Below are 16,572 nucleotides of genomic sequence, written 5' to 3'. Positions count from 1 at the left end.
GGATTTTGTGTGTTGATGCATATGTTTCCTTTTATTCTGTAAAACTCAAAGTGGCTTAGTCCTTCTTATTTTCAAATCCTTGTTTCTGTGTACGCAATGCTGCAGCTCCTGCTCTGCTTTGCACTGGAATTCCAGAGAGCTGGGTACCTCATTTCGTGCTCAGGAATGCAGGAGGCAGGGCTGAGTCATTCCTCTCTCAGCCTCCGGAGTGCTCATGGGCTGTAGTAACACCTTTCCTAGAACGAGCAGAGCAAGTCACACAAAGCCTGCGTGCTTTTGGGCTGCCTGTGTGCTGATCCATAGGCTGAGCAAAGCTCTAAGAAAGGAAGAGATGGACACTTAAGGTGTTATTTCCAGGGAGACCAGTGGATATGATTCAAATATTACCAGCTTTACTAGCAATCATATTTGGAGATCTATAAAACAGAGGTTGTTAGTGTTTGACTGTGACTGGTGGACAGCCTTTCTGTGCTGTCTTGCACATTTTTAAATTCAGCTGTACCTGAACAAGCCACTTTATATACTCTTACACGGTGTTTCACATGGGGATTTGCACCAAAATGGTTGTGCTGCTGCTGTGCTCGCTGCACTGCTGCAAGGCCCAGTCCTCACCAGCCATTTGGCTAGTTTTGATTTGTTAGCAGTCCCTTGTTTGTCCAGTGCAGACATAACCTTGTGCATTGTACTGTTAAAGAAACAATAAAGAACATTGAGATCTGGTACCTATTTGTCAAAATGCCAGTACTTAGAATCGTAGAAAATCCTATTACACTTACAAATAAAAGCATGCTAATACTATTTTCCATGTCCTTTGGGCATAAAGTACACTGTAGTAAAGGATCTTGCAACAAAAAATCAACATACAGCTATTCTTACAGAGCTGGTTACAGATAAACGTTTCCTGCAGGAGAATTCATGTTGAATGCAGAAAGATATAAAATGAAGCTGTTAAAATTCTTGCAGTTCATTGATCTTTTGACTTTTTTATGTTCTTAACAAGCTTTCCTGAAAACCCAGCACAGAATCCCACCACTCCTTACCCAATTCACAGGAGATACTGCAAAAGGTCAGCAAAGGCAGAGACAGAAGAATGAGGTTTCCACTGAGGAGGAAATGAGAGGTACATTTAGAAAATCCCTCTGTTCCAGATTTCAGGAGCTCTTCCACCCTAGCCAAGCCCTGGTGAACTGCTCATAGCTAAGCCAAGAAGGTCATTGGAGGGCATTGTTTTGCAAACCTGCCAACAGCTTTGAGTAAATTTTAGTAGCTGTGATTTTCTCTTGGCTGAAAGTAAGTATGACGTCCAGTTTTGTGATCCAATGTCAGGTGATGACACCTCGATTCCAGCTGAGAAGCAGAGAGCTGTTTTTCTTCTGGGAGCTGTCATTCTAGATTTGTGAAAATCTGCAGTACAATCATTCACCATCAGCAGGCTGACAAGTGCTGTTGTGATTGTTACAGAGATGTCTGAGGCTCTGAGCTGGTTGTTTTAACTCGGGTGGTTGGAGGCATCCAGGACAATTTGTCTGTGAGATGCACAGAATGATCGACAACAGATCCACATGACCACATTAATTCAGTGTTAATTATATGAAACTCATTATTATTTTAATTTGTAGAGGCCAGAGTGGTTACCTTCAGTGATTCTTGTCCTCTGACTGTGGACTCAGTGGTCATGCCTGCTGACTGAGTGTGCACAGCCAAGGTGAAGGTACATAACCACGTACCTGGCACTGCCTGCTTGTTCCTGAGTTGCAGGTGCAACTTGGAGTCAGCCACAGCAGATTGGGAGAACACTGTGGAAAGGCTCTCTGGGTGCAGACTGCTGTGCACTCCACAGTTTGAGGGAGTAAAATGGGGGCTCTATTGTGTTTATTTTGTAACACAAAGGTTCAGGAAGGTCAGGCCCTCAGGAGTAGATGGCTGGAGCAGACCTCCCTCCTGGACAAGTGTTCTGCTCTGAGGGCACTTGGGGCTTTTAATTGTGCTCTGGGGTGACACAGCTCTGCTGGCTGACCTGCACAAGTCCCTTGGCTCAACACCCTTGTTCCAGAGCCTTGCTGCAGCTCCACCTGGACCTGGTGGGAAATGCTTGATGCAACACCCAGGAGAGAAAGGGAACAGGAGCAAGGACACTGCTGAGCCAGATATCCTGCCCACAAAATCCTGCTCACAGCAGCTCTCGGCACCGAGCCTCCAACTCCAGAGCCAGATCCCAGGCCCCTGTTTTGCATTTTCCTTCTCTTTGCAGTGAGAATACATCAGCCTGGGTGTAACCTCTCTCTTGAGAGGCCACCAGTCCCTGCCAAGCTGCAAGACTGAGGGATGAAGGAAACAACTGACAGAGCAAAGGGCACCCACACAAGCTCATGGCAGCTCAGAAACCCAGGCTCTCCAAATGCCTGCCAAGGGGCCCCCTCCCAAAAGTACTGCTCTCCTCAGGAGACACAGCTGTAGAATCTTACAATCTTCTGGTTTAATTTCAAGGTATTAGTTATTCTGGGAGACAATTCCAATTTTAATCAAAGAAGAAAAAATCAACCTAAAAAATATAAAGTCTGTGCTGATTTCTAATTTCTAGGGATTTTGCTTATGGAAGAAGTGTGAGGTGGAGTAGAGAAGTGACAGTGAGTATGTGAATGGTGTGAATATTTTTATATCTATGTTGTTTGCTTTTTATATTCTTCCCCTCCATATCTTCTTTTTCTTGCTGAGAAACAGGTTGGTAAAGCAGAGCTTCTATAAAACCTTTATTAAGGAATAGGTGGGAAGGAGGGATCCCACGTTTCAGGACAGATGATGAGCACTAGCAGCTCAGGATGACTGCCAGCTGAGGAATGACAGGATGCAGAGGTGGGGCACGAGCACACAACTGAGCTGAGGAGGACAAAAACAATGCGGAGGGGTAGAGAATTACGAACAGATAAAGAAAACAAAGCATGTAGGGAAAGCTCTCCAGTAATCAAGTATGACTTCAGCTAATTTCCTCTTGCACATTTCAAGTTTAAATGTATGCCTAAACCACCCTGGGTTAAAGTATAAAAATAGGAACGTTTTCTTTCAGCCCTCAGTGACTGATGTGTGCTGAGGTAGTGCAGAGCTCAGAGTAGGAGTGAAAATAAGCCAGTGGGAGGAGGTGAGCAGGTACAGGAGGAGCAGGAGAATGAGTGGTGGCACAAGTATTGTTTTCAGCCAGTCTGTACACAATTGTTTCCCGTGGGTTTGGAGAATGTGGTGCAGTTTACTCCGCACTCCAGCTTGCTCCTTTGTGTCTTATTGCCTGTGATGTTTCATAGTTTCTGCTGCCATAAGGGTTGCTCATCCCTTTCTTCTGGTTACCCGCCCCAGAAGAGCCACTGCTGCCCTGAGTACAGGCAGAGCGACAGAAGGATGTGTACAACCATGAGTTGGCTGGACAGGCATCCCATTTCCTGTGAGTGGAGGGAAGCAGGAGGCTGAGCCCAGGCTACTTCTCACCGCTGTGAGGATGCGTCGGGTCAGGACATCCTGCTGGGCTCACGCGCAGCTTCCTCCTGGGCCTTGTGCCTAATTCTGTTGCAACTGAGCCCAGACCTGGTTCGCCTCCTGTTTTGGGACTTCCCCCCCTGTGTCATGACTGGACTGGAGAACTGCAGTCATTCACCATGCTGGAAGCATCTCCAGCAGCAGCAGGGCCTACAGGGAAGGTGAGGGAGAGGCCAGGAGCGGGCAGTGGGGGGTGTCAGGCCAAGGACTCCGGCTCCGGGTTTTCGCTGCAGCTGCCTCGAGCGGGCTCCGGCTCCGATACTCCGCGCCCGGTTTTGCGCGCGGCTGCGCTGCCGTGTGGCGGCGGGGGAGGCTCCGGCTCCGTCCGGCGGGCGGGCGCGGATCCGGTGCCGGGATTTGCCCGGGGCCGGCTGGGGAAGTTGCCGAAGTTGTGCGGCGAGTGGCGGGGCCCGGCGCGTCCTTCCTGCGGCCCGGCCGGGGGCATGGAACAGCATGGCCGCGCGCCTCTCCCTGGCACAGGTAAGGGGCTGCGCGCCCGGCCCGCCCGCGGGGCCGCCGCCGCCGCCCGCTCCCGCCGCAGGCACGGCCGGACGCCGCGGGGCTGCCCGGGGGCCCGCGCTTTGTGCGGACGCCGCCGCCCCGCAGCGCTGCCCCGCCGCTGTCAGGTGGCGGCGGGGCGGGGGTGTGTCCGTGGCTGCGGGAGGGAGGAAGGGAGGGAGAACGGTGGCGAGGGGAGGCGGGCGGGCAGCCCCGCGCCGCGACCCGGGGGTGCCACGGGCGGGGAGCGGGTCCCGCCCGGCCGCAGGTGCCTCTGCCCGGGGCTGGGGAGACCCGGCCGGGGAGCGGCCCTGGGCGGGCGGGGCTGCGCCGGCGGCGGTCGCGGTCCGTCTTTTGTCTCCGTAGGACTCGGGGCGCGGGGCTGGAGCCCAGCGAGCCCCGTCCCGGGAACGCCGAGGGCGGGCGGGCTCGGGCAGCGTTCGCGGAGGGACTGAAAGGCGATAGCGCCGGGTTAAGGTGTCCGTGCCCGGTGCCAGCCCTGCGGGCACACCCGGCATGGAGGGGTTCTGCGGGGCAGCGAGACCGTGGGCAGGTGACCCTGTGAGGGACAGACGAATTCCTTGTTTTAACAGAAGCCTGTCTCCACAGATACTGCTTGCAGTGTCGTTATACCTTGGTTTTGGTGGGCCCCGTGCGGTGGGGACACTGTTGTCACATAGTGCCCATACAGGTGCCTTAGAGTGAGGAGCTGTGCAGGTGATGGCCCCAAAACTTGGAGACTCTGCTGGCACTGTTCCGTGCTCGTCTCACCTCACCTCAATCCTTGTTGCTCGCATTTTTTGCTGGCGATGATGGAATCACTTCACACAGGTTATTCTATACCGTTAGGATCATGTCTTATTCCGTAGAGTTGCGATAGCTAAAGAACGGCCCTTTTTGATACTTTTTAATTTCATTTAGCAGTGAGATGAGAAATTCCCATTCCTACCTGACACAAGCCTGAGGTGGGCCTGTTGGTTCATCCGTCTGGCTTGGGATGCTTCAGTCTGATAGCCAGTTGTGACATTTACAGAAAGCAAAGTGGGTAAATGAGTTCGATGAATTGCTCAAGCACATGGAAGTAAACTTAAAAAGCTGGCAGCAAGGCTGCACAAGTTTGCAGTTACTTACACAGCTCACTTTTGAGAATATCACGCATTTCAAGGAAAGATGGGGTAGTTCAGTGAAAAGGTGAGGAAATACGTGGAGAAAACAAATGTGTCTTTACGAGTCTAAAGGTATAGAGTTATGAGTAGGGTACTTTCTGTGAAAGCTTGCTTTATATCAAAATAACTAAGTTAGCATTGTCTGAGTCTCTTAATAGTTTTCAAGTAAATGAAAAAGCTTTAAATGTCTGCTTACTGAAGGGAAAGAAGTTTTCACAGAGCTGCTCCGTCTCTTGATTTGGGGAGAGGAGTGGGGTGTCAGCTCTGGTGTGTTCTACAGCAAGACATTATTGCTTACAGGCTGTGTAATCCTTTCATTGTAGAATTTCTTTACTTTTTTTAGTCACATGGATGGGGGACTAAATACAAATGTGATAATGTTGACAGAAGCAGAAAAATTGCCAGTATCCTTAAAACCATTGTGGCTGCAGCTTACAACAGTGGTTAAACTGAGGCAGATATTTCTGTGTGTTGACCATTCGTGTGGGGATTTCTTTTTTTGGCTTGTTTGTTTTTTCTTCTTGTGTTGCATAAGAATCATCTTAGGAAGTCAAGCAAGCCTGAAGATAATTCTTTTTAACGTAGATTCTAACATGTGGAATTTTTGGGTTATAAAAAGTCCTCACAAGTGTTGAAGTGTCCAGAATCTGTTGAGGAGCCTGAGGAAGTGAAAATGAGGGCACGGGGGTGGGGAGTGCAGCGGTGGCTGCACCGAGATCAGTTACGGACAGCAGCAGTGAAGTTGTGCAGGTCTCTGTGATCTGCTCCAGGTCACACAGAGAGAGCAGGAGGCACATGAACCTGCATCAAACTCACTGCTGAGTCCGATTTTCTGTTCCCCTTCCTGTGCTTGGTTTGACACCGCTCTAGCACGGCGGGGACGTTGGGTATTTCCAGCTGAGATGAGGGTATTTTCAGATGGCTTTGCAGCTGCAATGTCTGAGAGGGCTGCACGTCCTTTATTTGAATATCAAAGCTGTAATTTCAGTAATTTGAAACTTTTCTGTGCTAATTGTATTCTTTTCACTGATTAGTAAAAACACTTCAGGACTGTGTAGCTGCAGTGAAATTTATTACACCAAGTATGCTTGAACAAGGGTTGTGAAGTGAAGCTGATAATCTCCCTCTCCTCTCTCCCTTTAATGGTAAATATCTGAAGTATTTTTTATCTCCCCATTTTGAACCCATTCTGGAACATCTTGTTGCCACTTGCGTTTGCTCAAGCATGACTGTGAATTTAATGTGGAACTTCTAAGGGAACTTCTACCATGGGAGTGTTTTGTTGTGGTTGCCTTTAGTTTGGAAACAAGCAAACAACTGCAAGGGGAGAAGGAACTGACCGATCTCACAGATTGTCATCTGCTGCTGGAAAAGTCAAAGGAAGCTATAACCAGTATAAGGGGTTGTATATTTTGACCTTCCAAGGATGGTTGCTCAATTTCATAAGGGGAATTTAGGAGAGGAAGAACAAAGAACTAAAGATGTGGAAAATGGGGCAGCGATATTTCTTGAAAGATGGATTGATATGGACATTCAGTACATTCTAGTTGCTCTTGAAAATAGAACTTGTGGTTTATTCTGAAAAACTGGCTGTGATTGAAGGGGAAGCTCACAGCTCAGGGAAGCACTGGAAAGTACTCAGGAGGAAAAGGAAGATAACTTTGTGTTTGTCTTCCTGATGAAATGCTTTTTGTGATAAATGTGGTAATTGTCTTGAAGTAGTTATGAGCTGCTTTGGTAAACGAGACAAAATCATGTAATATCAATTTGTATCCTAATTAGCTACAAGTCTCATTTTAGACTTGAGCATTGTGTTGCAGAGCTGAGAATGCTGTGCTGTGTTGTTGAAGGGAAACATGGAGTATTACACTGAGGCTGAGCTGGATGGATTCCTGTCCCGTGCACACATTGCCAGGATTAAGGTCTTGTTACTGGAATACACAGGATCCAAATACTTGCAGTATGAATGATGCCCTCATACTAATGAACTTATTATGTATAATCTAGAGCTAGAGATTTTGAGGTCCCTGGCAAACTTGTGGTGTTTTTGTGGGTTTTTTTTTGTTTTTGTTTGTTTGTTTGTGGTTTTGTTTTGTTTTTGTTTTGTTTTTTGATTTTTGTTTTTTTTTTTTTTAAGAAATCAGCAAAATTGTTAAATAAAGATCAGAGTTTGTAATTTTTAGTGAAATGAGGAACCTGTTGTTCCTCTTTCTGTCCTGCAGATGAAGAATCCAGAGTATGCATGAGTATATTTTAACCTGCACATAGAGGGGACTGATGCTCCTAAAGCAGATAAAACCTAATTTCTTTGGTTGGCATTGCATCCACCATGTCAGAGAGAAGCTGCCTCTTAAAAGGCAGTTCATCTACTCTTTCATTTTGCACAGGCTTTGTTCAGTACTGATTAGAAGATGGTGAAGATTTTCTGTAGCAATTTGAAAATTAAATGGAACCATTTTTAATTATGCAGTGACAGACATCTCTGCAGAGAGGAGACAGCAGCTCTTGTGCCTGCTTCAGCTGTTCAATGGGAAAGAAAGTGCTCCATTTTTAAGTACTTGGTAATAATTGTGTAGAAATTTATAGTAAATATTTTCTTTACATTTGTTATTGCTGTGGGAGATATTCCTGGTTATATAATTGAAAGTGGTAGAAGGCTTCACCCTGAAACACTTCAGCTAAGACAATAAAGCAATAGAGGAAAAAGAGAGAAGTTGATTATTATTTTGAAATGGCATTGTAAGGAAACCAGTTTGCCTTGAGCTTACCTCCTTTTTGGCTGGCTAACTACAGGAAGAACATTTAAGGCCAGATTGTGCCTTTTGCAAACTCTTGAAATGAGTCCTAGAGCTTTGTGTTGGGATAGAATGTGGTATTTTGGATTTTCGTCAGGATAGAATAGCTTGTTTCTCCCCTGACACCTCATTGGGGTTGGAAGGGGAAATTACTTTTGTTTTTCTCAATGGATAGCTTTTGTTTGTTTGTTTTTAAGCCCTTTTGGAAGGAAGGTGGTGGCTGGATGGGGTGGGCAGACTGGTAATAATATCTTATTACACCTAAATGGGAATGTGCCAGAGGCATGAAAACATGGGGATTGACTGACAACAGAAGATGAAAAAGACTGGTGTCCCTGAAGGTGTTTTTTATTTCCTAGGTTATCATTCTAAAGTTCATAGGTTTGTATCAAAGGTTGTAATTACTACAACACACATTACCCTTCTGAAGTGATCAACTTTGAAATGGAGCCATAATAATGTCTTTCTATTTTTATACACTGTGGAATCTGACCTTTCCTCCCTCCCTCATTTTGCATCTAAAACAAGCTGAATTTACTCTGCAAATGGTTGTTAAAATCCCATAAAAAGAATTTTGCCAGGTAAATTCTAAGGCAGCACTTGGAAAGGTGTTGAACTGTAGTTTTTTCTTATCCCAGAAGAATATCCTAGATTATATTTGCATTTGTTTGTTTATTGTGGGGTAAACTTTGAAGGAGGAACAAGTCTATTACTAGTAAAAGAGTCTGAGAAACTTTTTTACTACTGTTTTTCCACTCACAGGAAATTCCAGTTACTGCAGTCATACTGATATCAAAATGAATATTGGAAGCACTAATGCAGTAAAGAATTGTTGGCTCACACTCTTAAGTACTGAATGAAAAGATTATTTGCACTTAGTGTTTCCATTGCAGGACTTGAACATGATGTTTCCTGTCCAGGAGTGACAGTGATCAGTTTGGCTGTAATAAGGAGACATTTGGCTGAACAAAGGGTGACATTGGGCAGGAGGGATGATGCACAGGAATCCAGCAGATGCACTGGCCAGCTCTGCTCTGCTTCTCTGCTCACAGCTTTAGTTTTGTGCCTAGACTTTTACTTTCTCATGAAGTAACATCTAGTAAGTCAAATACTTGAGTATTTGGGAGAACTACCCCTGTAGTTGCTGTGCAAAGTGTATCTCAGTGGGTAAATAAAATAAAGCATGTGAGGTTAAGGTAAGAAAATAAAGTGTGCTGTGGAGTGCTGGAAAATGATTGGAAGGTGTTTGTTGTATTGGTGTTGTGGCAGTCTGAGGGCTGGCAAAACTTGAAAATACTGTGTCAGGCTATTTTAAGGGATGTGTAACTGCATGTTTAGTTGATGGCTGAAATAATAAAAGTCTTTGGGTACCAGAGCAAAGTCAGAGCAAGGTTAAGCTATAAAAATGGAGGTATTGCAGTGAATACCAATGATGGTTTCCCAGCATATGTAATTTTTTATGTCTGGCTCTGGGAGAGGTATTTCCCACCCACCTCCTAGTAATCAAATAAAACCTTACCAGCTGTGTGGGCCTGTTGTTCTTCCCTCCTCCCAAACACCAAAAAACCCAAAACAAACAGCAACAACAAGACCCACCAAAAAAATGCCAAACACAAAACCCAAAGACCAGCTAGAAAATCAGAAGCTGAGTCTCTGGGGCAGTATGCTTGCTGAACAAGCTCTGAATGGAAGCTCTCCTGTTACTTCTAGCTGTTCTCTATAATTTGTATTTAGGATGTTCTGGCGATGCTGCACACTTTCTGTAATTGCACAAGATCACACTAAATGAATTTATACCAAACATCTTCTCTTAGTAATATTTTCTGATAATCAGCACCTGTAAACATGGAGTACTCAAGCAAAGGAGCAGCTGAGGAAAATGGATGTGGTGTTATTTGTAAACCATGAATACAATCTGTAGTAAAGGTTTTTACAAAGATGTGATTGGCAACATCCATGATGCTGTTGGTTTCCATATTTCCATTTGAACATCTAAATTTTAAATCCAGAGAAGCTGCTTTGTTGGATTCTGTTTGCACAAAGGTCTGCAAATCCTGGGGTTTGACATTATATTCCTCTTAAGGGGGAGAACTCTGGTTTTGGATGATATTTGAAGTTATGTGCCTGGGCTTTTTTAGTAAGTATTGTGTAATTAGCTTGTATTATGCTCAGATGTTCCCACAGGGTTTGTGAGGGCAACACACACTGAATTCTAGGGTTATCCTCTGCCTAAATGCCTTTGGTTTAGGCAACCTGTGCTTCATGAAGGCAGGATCTGATTTTGTGCCTGTTTTTATGTTGGGGAAGAGAGGTAACCCTAACACTTCATTTCTTGGCAGTCTGTTGGGCAAGGGTATTTAGTGTAGGCCAAGAGATTAGGTTTTGCATTGTTTCAGGTCTTAGATTTTTTTTTTTTTTTTGGTGATTCTAAGAATAATTTAAAAATAAAGAAAGAGCCTTTTCCAAAGAAGCTCTTTTATCCTTGTCCACTTAAATTTAGGTGAGCCCTGAATGTCTTGTAGAGGGCAGTGGAATGAAGGCCGAAGTTATCCCCAGCAAGGGTTCAAGTTACAAACCCCAAAGTTAGAATATTACTCCATTTTAATGTGGTACTGTTGCTGTGGGTTTAGTTTGGAATCCAGGGATTAATTTGGGTAACTGAAAATTTTGCAGACTGGTTGCATATGACACTAAATTCCAAAGAATTACACAGAGAACAGTGAACTAAAATGATATTGCTTTGTACTCTAATATTAGAGAGCAGTTCCTGGCCTGAGTGGTTTCAGGTTTCTGCTTTTGCCCCCAGGCAGTGTTGCCTGAGAGTTCTGTTTCACACAGCCTCACCTGGTGACCTGGCTGGGGGAAATCTGATCCGGGCTGGTGTCAATGGCTGCAAAACAAGAACTCAGTCCTGTAAAAGTTACAGCACGAGGAGCTGTCCTGGTTCCTCATCATTGTACGGAATAAATCCTTCATGCTTCTTTGCAGACCAGTGGAGTGTGTTTTATATCTTTATGTGTCCAGGGAGAGGGAAATTGAAATATGGATCTCCAGGGCTCATTTTTCCTCTGTGTCTCTTTTGCAGCTATCGAGTGCAAATCCTGTGTATGAGAAATTCTATCGACAGGTATGTATATTCTGGAAGGACAGACCTCATCTGGATTTTAAAGAATTGATATTCTTTTGCTATGGACTCAACATGATGAACAGTGTGTAAACAATAAAAGTTCAAGAGAAATTGTAGTGCTTTAAAATGAATTTTTATAGTAGCTAACATGTGGGTCTGAGCTCTATCAGTATAAATTTAATAATTGTAAGATGACCCTTATTTTCTAGGGAACTGCCAGGTTAGGTGTGTATGACATCCCTCACTTGACTGTTTGTATAGACTGTGAGGTCTTGGGATGGAGTAAATTCTTTAAAAATGCTGTATTGATATGTTCTTGGTTACTTTTTACTAATGAAGATTAATTTCTTCCATTTGTAGCTCAGTTAGCATCATGTAAAACTTGATTCTCACTCAGAATATCCCCAGAGTTAATCGCAGGATGTTGTAAGGAGTGAAATTTGGGTAGAAGGCCACTGAATGCAAAAAGAATGCCTGTAGTTCTTGCAGCTTCACTCAACAGATGCAAATCTTTTGACTTCATGATGCAAAAATAAAAAGTACATATAAATAAAATTTAAGAGTATAAATTTTATTTATCACTTGTCTTCTATATTTTGACACCAAGATGTCTTCATTCCTATAAATACAACTTTTTTTCTAAAAAAGCTGTTTCACCTATTCTGCAACAACAGTATTTTCTGTCATGTGCCTAATGTACTTTATTGTACAAATATATTGTAAAAACTTTCGAGGAAATTAAACTACTTGGCTGTATAAAACAATTAAAAATAATTTTTATTTGTAATACACCTGTTGAGTAATTGATGAAAAAAAACAACCAAGTTTTTTTTCCTTTGTGCAACTGGTAATGCTCCTCTAAGGTTATGGTGTATATGGCCTCCTTATTTAGGAGCTTCTTCTGTGTGTCAACATCAGAATGTAAACTTGTGTGCTGGGGAAGGGACAAGGCCATGATTTCTATCCATGCCCTATTTTCAGATTGTGCTTAGAAGATTAGTCCCATTATCAAGTGCAAAAACAGCAGCTCAGATGCATCAGCCTGGGATGCCTGAAGTCTGGGCTTGCCATTGTACTTCAATAAGGGATTTTCTCCACTGCAGGAGAGTAGCAGATTTGAAATTGCTAAACAAGAAGAGAGAGTTTACCTTGATCAAAGTTCAGGTGGCTCCTTGTGGCTGAAGGAGATACTATCACCCTCAGAAAGTTTTCCTTCAGATGGACAAATCCACTGTGTGTTTATCTCTAGGCATTGGATTAAAAACCTTTGGAGAGTCCCTTATAATAAGATATAAGAAAAGGCTGGGAACTGATTGTTCTGCACATTGGGGTTGCCAGCTCAGTCCTGACTCTGACTGTCAGGTACCACCTTTGCCATCTGCCTGTCTCTCCCTCCTGACTGCATTTGCTCAACCACTGAAGTGTGGAGCAAAAACTGAGATAAAGGAACTGAATTGAAGCACAGATGTGGTACTGGTTGCTAAGTCAGTTCTTCCATTTGTTGGAATACACAGCCTAGTGAAACTAGAGCACTATTTGTTGTCCAGTGTTTTCAGTAGTGAACAGGAACAGGGATTCCTTAAACATGATGTTACTGTTAGTGAAGTGGTGCCAGTGGATTTGTTTCCCAGAGGATTATTTTTCTGACTTGCTCAGATGAACTCTTTGCTGCAAGGATTTTTCCTAAAGAGGAGCTTTCAAATGTGTCTGAAGACTTTCAGTTCCACAAGGGAACTTTTCCCTTCCATTCCTCAGATAAGGAGATGTCAGATTTCAGAACAGAAATTCAGAGAGACGTTTCCCACTTTGTCTTATGGTGCTGGTGGAGTGTGCTGTTATATGAATTAATTCATCACCTGGAACAGCTCTGATGCTGAGCACACTTCCAGTTCTATCACAAACTTAAAGGAATTAATCTGGCAGAAGGTGTGTTGTGAAATGGGTGTAAATCCTGCCCTCTGTACTTAGAATGAGATTGGAACCTCAGCCTTTCAGTAGGCACTCTTTTCTTTCAAATAAATATTTTTCTGTTTAACCTTTTATAGACTGACTCAAAGGAGGGTGAGGTTGAAGGATAAACTTAAATACCTGTCATAAAGCACTAGGAAATTACTTATTCACTTGATGCAGTGCAGCAGGGAAGCAGTGCTGAATTCTTGGTGAGTCCTGAGCTGAAGCACTGTAACCTTCTGCCCTAATCACATCAGATGTATGTTTGTAACTTTTGGTAATTTCTGGTGCTACAAAAGACAGGTTGTAACAAGGGGGTTGTTGGCTGATGCAGCTGTGGAAACTGCTCCTTACACATCAGGGGAAAAGCTCTGCCAAGCTGGTGGACAAACACCAGCAATCATCTCAGTGCAATAATCAAACATAACTAACCCCACCCCAGCGCTCAAGACTCAGTAATTTGTAAAGAAATTGAAATCAGTCTTTTAAAAAAATAGTTACTAAGGTTTTGATAATTAATTGTACAAAAAGAAACTAGATCAGTATTGGGTTTAGTAAGAATCCTGCTTAAATCCCTTAAAGTCACCTTCCTCTGGCTTGGTCTTGGGGAACTAAAGAGTAAACACAGCTGATAGTGTGGTGTTCTCTGACTTGCTTGAAGGAGGAGTGCTGGGCTGGAGGTTTTCTGAGTGGATGCCAAGATTGCTGTGTTACATGCAAGGTCAACTCCACTATTTAAAAGGGGTTTGATGCTCTGTCTTGGCAGCTTTGTGCCTGTAGATGAACAGCTCTCCCATAACTCAGCCCAACTGCTGGACTGTAGTGTTTGCAACCTTACTGCTCTGACCAGGGCATCCTCAGTTACAGGAAAAGCCCTCTCCTAATTAAAATCACACTGGTTATGTTAAAAACAATAGTTGTTTTCACTTTCATATTAAATTACAATTTGGGGATTTCAGTGTGTTTTGTTCCCTTTCAGAAATATCTACAGACAACTGCTGCAGCATTCCTTCCAAATAATAAATTCCCCACAGTCTTTCAGGAGCCAGCTCTAATCCCATCTTGGGAAGCTGTTAGCTTTGAGCACCTTGTGTGTGCTGCAGCTGTGAGCTTGGGCAGCTGGTCTTGTGTTCCAAACACAATATTGAATATGGCCTTTGTTTAAACACAAAGCTGTGGGACTGGAAATGGTGCAGTTGTCATCATCATCACCCTACCTGTGGGCTGGAGTAAGGCTGACAGTATGAATTGACTGAAGATGCACTTAATTCTATTTTCCATACTGTGTCCTTTTTAAGAATCCTTTTCTTTAGGCTCTCAAGGATTCTCAGCTTTTTCTCTATTTCCCTTGCCCTTACCATCACCATGTAGGTGATGTAAGTCTTCCTTTTTCTTTTCCCACTTGAAAAGGTTTAGTTTAGATACCGTTTCCACTTAAGAACTTGAATAACTCTCTATTTTAATGATTCTCTATTGATCCAGGGAGAAATGCACACTGATTGGTATGCTGCCAATATCACCAACTTCTTCACTGTGTAAATAAATTTCACTTTAGGGAGTATTCCCCTCTGCTGTGATGGTAAAGGTATCTTCAAAGCAGGGCTTTCTTTTTCAGACACTGACAGTAACGAGCGCAGAGCTGGACAATGAAAAGTAATCAAACCCTGGAATTCTCTGTTCTTAAAAATCACATGTTTTGATGGCATCAAGAAGAAAAGCCTGTGATTAGGAGAGGCTAATTAGATAGGTTCAGAAGATAGTCCTCAGAGTGACTGTTAACTTGAGCATTCTTCTTCTGTAGCTTTTTGAGAGCTTGTGTAAAGAGATGGCATCAATTCAAAAGCCACTTTGTCATGTGAGGATTTTTTTCTCTCCCAGGTCGATTCTGCTAATGCTGGAAGAGTGTTAGCTTCTGATGCAGCTGTTTTCTTGAAAAAGTCTGGATTGACAGATTTGGTACTTGGAAAGGTATTTAATGGCAATTCTTTAATTTATTTAATTATCCTGTCTTCTTGATTCAGTTAGTATCCTGTTCAAATTAAAATACTTAGTAGTACTGCAGGATACATGATCTTCCCTAATGTGTTTTCAGTTGTTCTATCCAATAGTTCCAATCGTTTCTATTCAGTCGTAGAAATTATTGCAATATTTAAATTTGTCATCACAATTAAGTGCTATCATGAAAGTTAGGATGTGCACTTTCCTCCAAGAGTCCATTATAAATGGAGGGAGGACTTGCCAGCTTCCTCTGAAGTGCTGTGAACCCTTTATTATTTTTATGTTTCAGATTTGGGACCTAGCTGATACAGATGGCAAAGGTATCCTGAACAAACAGGTATGATTATTTATGTGGTGCATGACTCTAACCATTACCCAGCCTTGAAAACAGATGAAAGTTGAAATTTTTTGGTTCAGGAAAGCAGTTTTTCTAACAGATTTTTCTAACAGATTTTTTCTAATTTTGGCTGGCTGTGTAATTCCCATTTGAGTGGAAGCTACAATAAATTAAACAGCCTTCAGCTGCCTCATCAGCTTTTCTCCAGGTTGTAAAATGGGCTGATGTGTAGCTGTGCAATTTGCTGAGAAGTAATTTAAGCTTTAGTGTACTGCATTTACAAAGAAGGTTACTTTCTTCTCATAATCTTGTAGGAAACAAAGCAGGAATTAAAATTCTTGTAAAATCTTCAAAATTCTTATTACTTTAATTTTGGTGGACTTGACATTGGTACATTCTGTTTGGAGTTGTCCTTCCCAAGCTGTGGCAATGAGCAGTGTGGGGACAAAATTTACATCTCAGTGGTGCTACCACAAGTTCTAATGTGTGTTGCTGTTTGGTTTGAAATATAAATAACAGTCCCTGGATAGGGAAATGCTTCTTCCCATGGTAGGAAGAGGAGGAGGCTGTAATGTCTACCAAACAATTTGGGGCTTTTTTGGGCTTCTTTTGGTTCATTTTTCTGGTTTTTTTTCTGCTCCATCAACCATCTGTGGGATCAGCTCAGTTCCTCCAACATAAACAGCTGCAATTACACTTCAGATTTTCACTGTTCTGTAGAAGAACTGAGTGCTGAGAATTGACTACACTGGCCAGAAATTTACTAAATTCTTGGAAAATTAATTGCAAACTTTTTCTTACAGCAGGAATCCAGCATTTGCTGGCTGCTGCTTTCTGTCACTTTCTGTCCCCCTTTGAAGCCATGTGCAATTTTTCATCTATATAGTAATACTAGAAAAGCTCTTAATTCTTCTGAAATGTTACTATATTTTAAAATTATATTTTAATATCTATTTTAATATATAATATATATATTTCTCTTTTTTTTCATGTTATAAACCCTTCAAAATTTATTTTTTCCCCTGTAGGAATTTTTTGTGGCTCTGAGACTTGTAGCCTGTGCACAGAATGGATTGGATGTTTCCCTGAGTAGTCTTAACTTGCCTGTTCCTCCACCAAGATTTGTAAGATTTCATTTTTAATTGAACATATTATTAAGAACTGCTTTTAAGTGAA

At 42.9% G+C, this 16,572-nt stretch overlaps 1 protein-coding gene across 4 annotated transcripts in view; it reads left to right on the top strand.

Annotated features, from left to right (window-relative positions):
- Positions 1-16,572, top strand: part of EPS15 (epidermal growth factor receptor pathway substrate 15) — a 67,524-nt gene that overhangs the window by 16,941 nt on the left and 34,011 nt on the right. For 3 of the 4 annotated variants that reach the window (XM_058808237.1, XM_058808239.1, XM_058808236.1), the window contains exons 4-7: positions 11,070-11,111; positions 14,940-15,029; positions 15,349-15,396; positions 16,425-16,520. In XM_058808237.1, the coding sequence (XP_058664220.1) occupies positions 11,070-11,111; positions 14,940-15,029; positions 15,349-15,396; positions 16,425-16,520 (276 nt within the window). Of the gene's footprint in view, positions 1-3,900; positions 4,006-11,069; positions 11,112-14,939; positions 15,030-15,348; positions 15,397-16,424; positions 16,521-16,572 lie in introns of those variants that run through there. The other variant, XM_058808238.1, reaches the window with a different exon arrangement.

The sequence above is a fragment of the Ammospiza caudacuta genome, chromosome 7 (genome assembly GCF_027887145.1).
Source record: "Ammospiza caudacuta isolate bAmmCau1 chromosome 7, bAmmCau1.pri, whole genome shotgun sequence".
Taxonomy (NCBI): domain Eukaryota; kingdom Metazoa; phylum Chordata; class Aves; order Passeriformes; family Passerellidae; genus Ammospiza; species Ammospiza caudacuta.
Note: the sequence above shows the minus strand (reverse complement) of the source record. Positions and strands in the feature narration are given on the sequence as shown.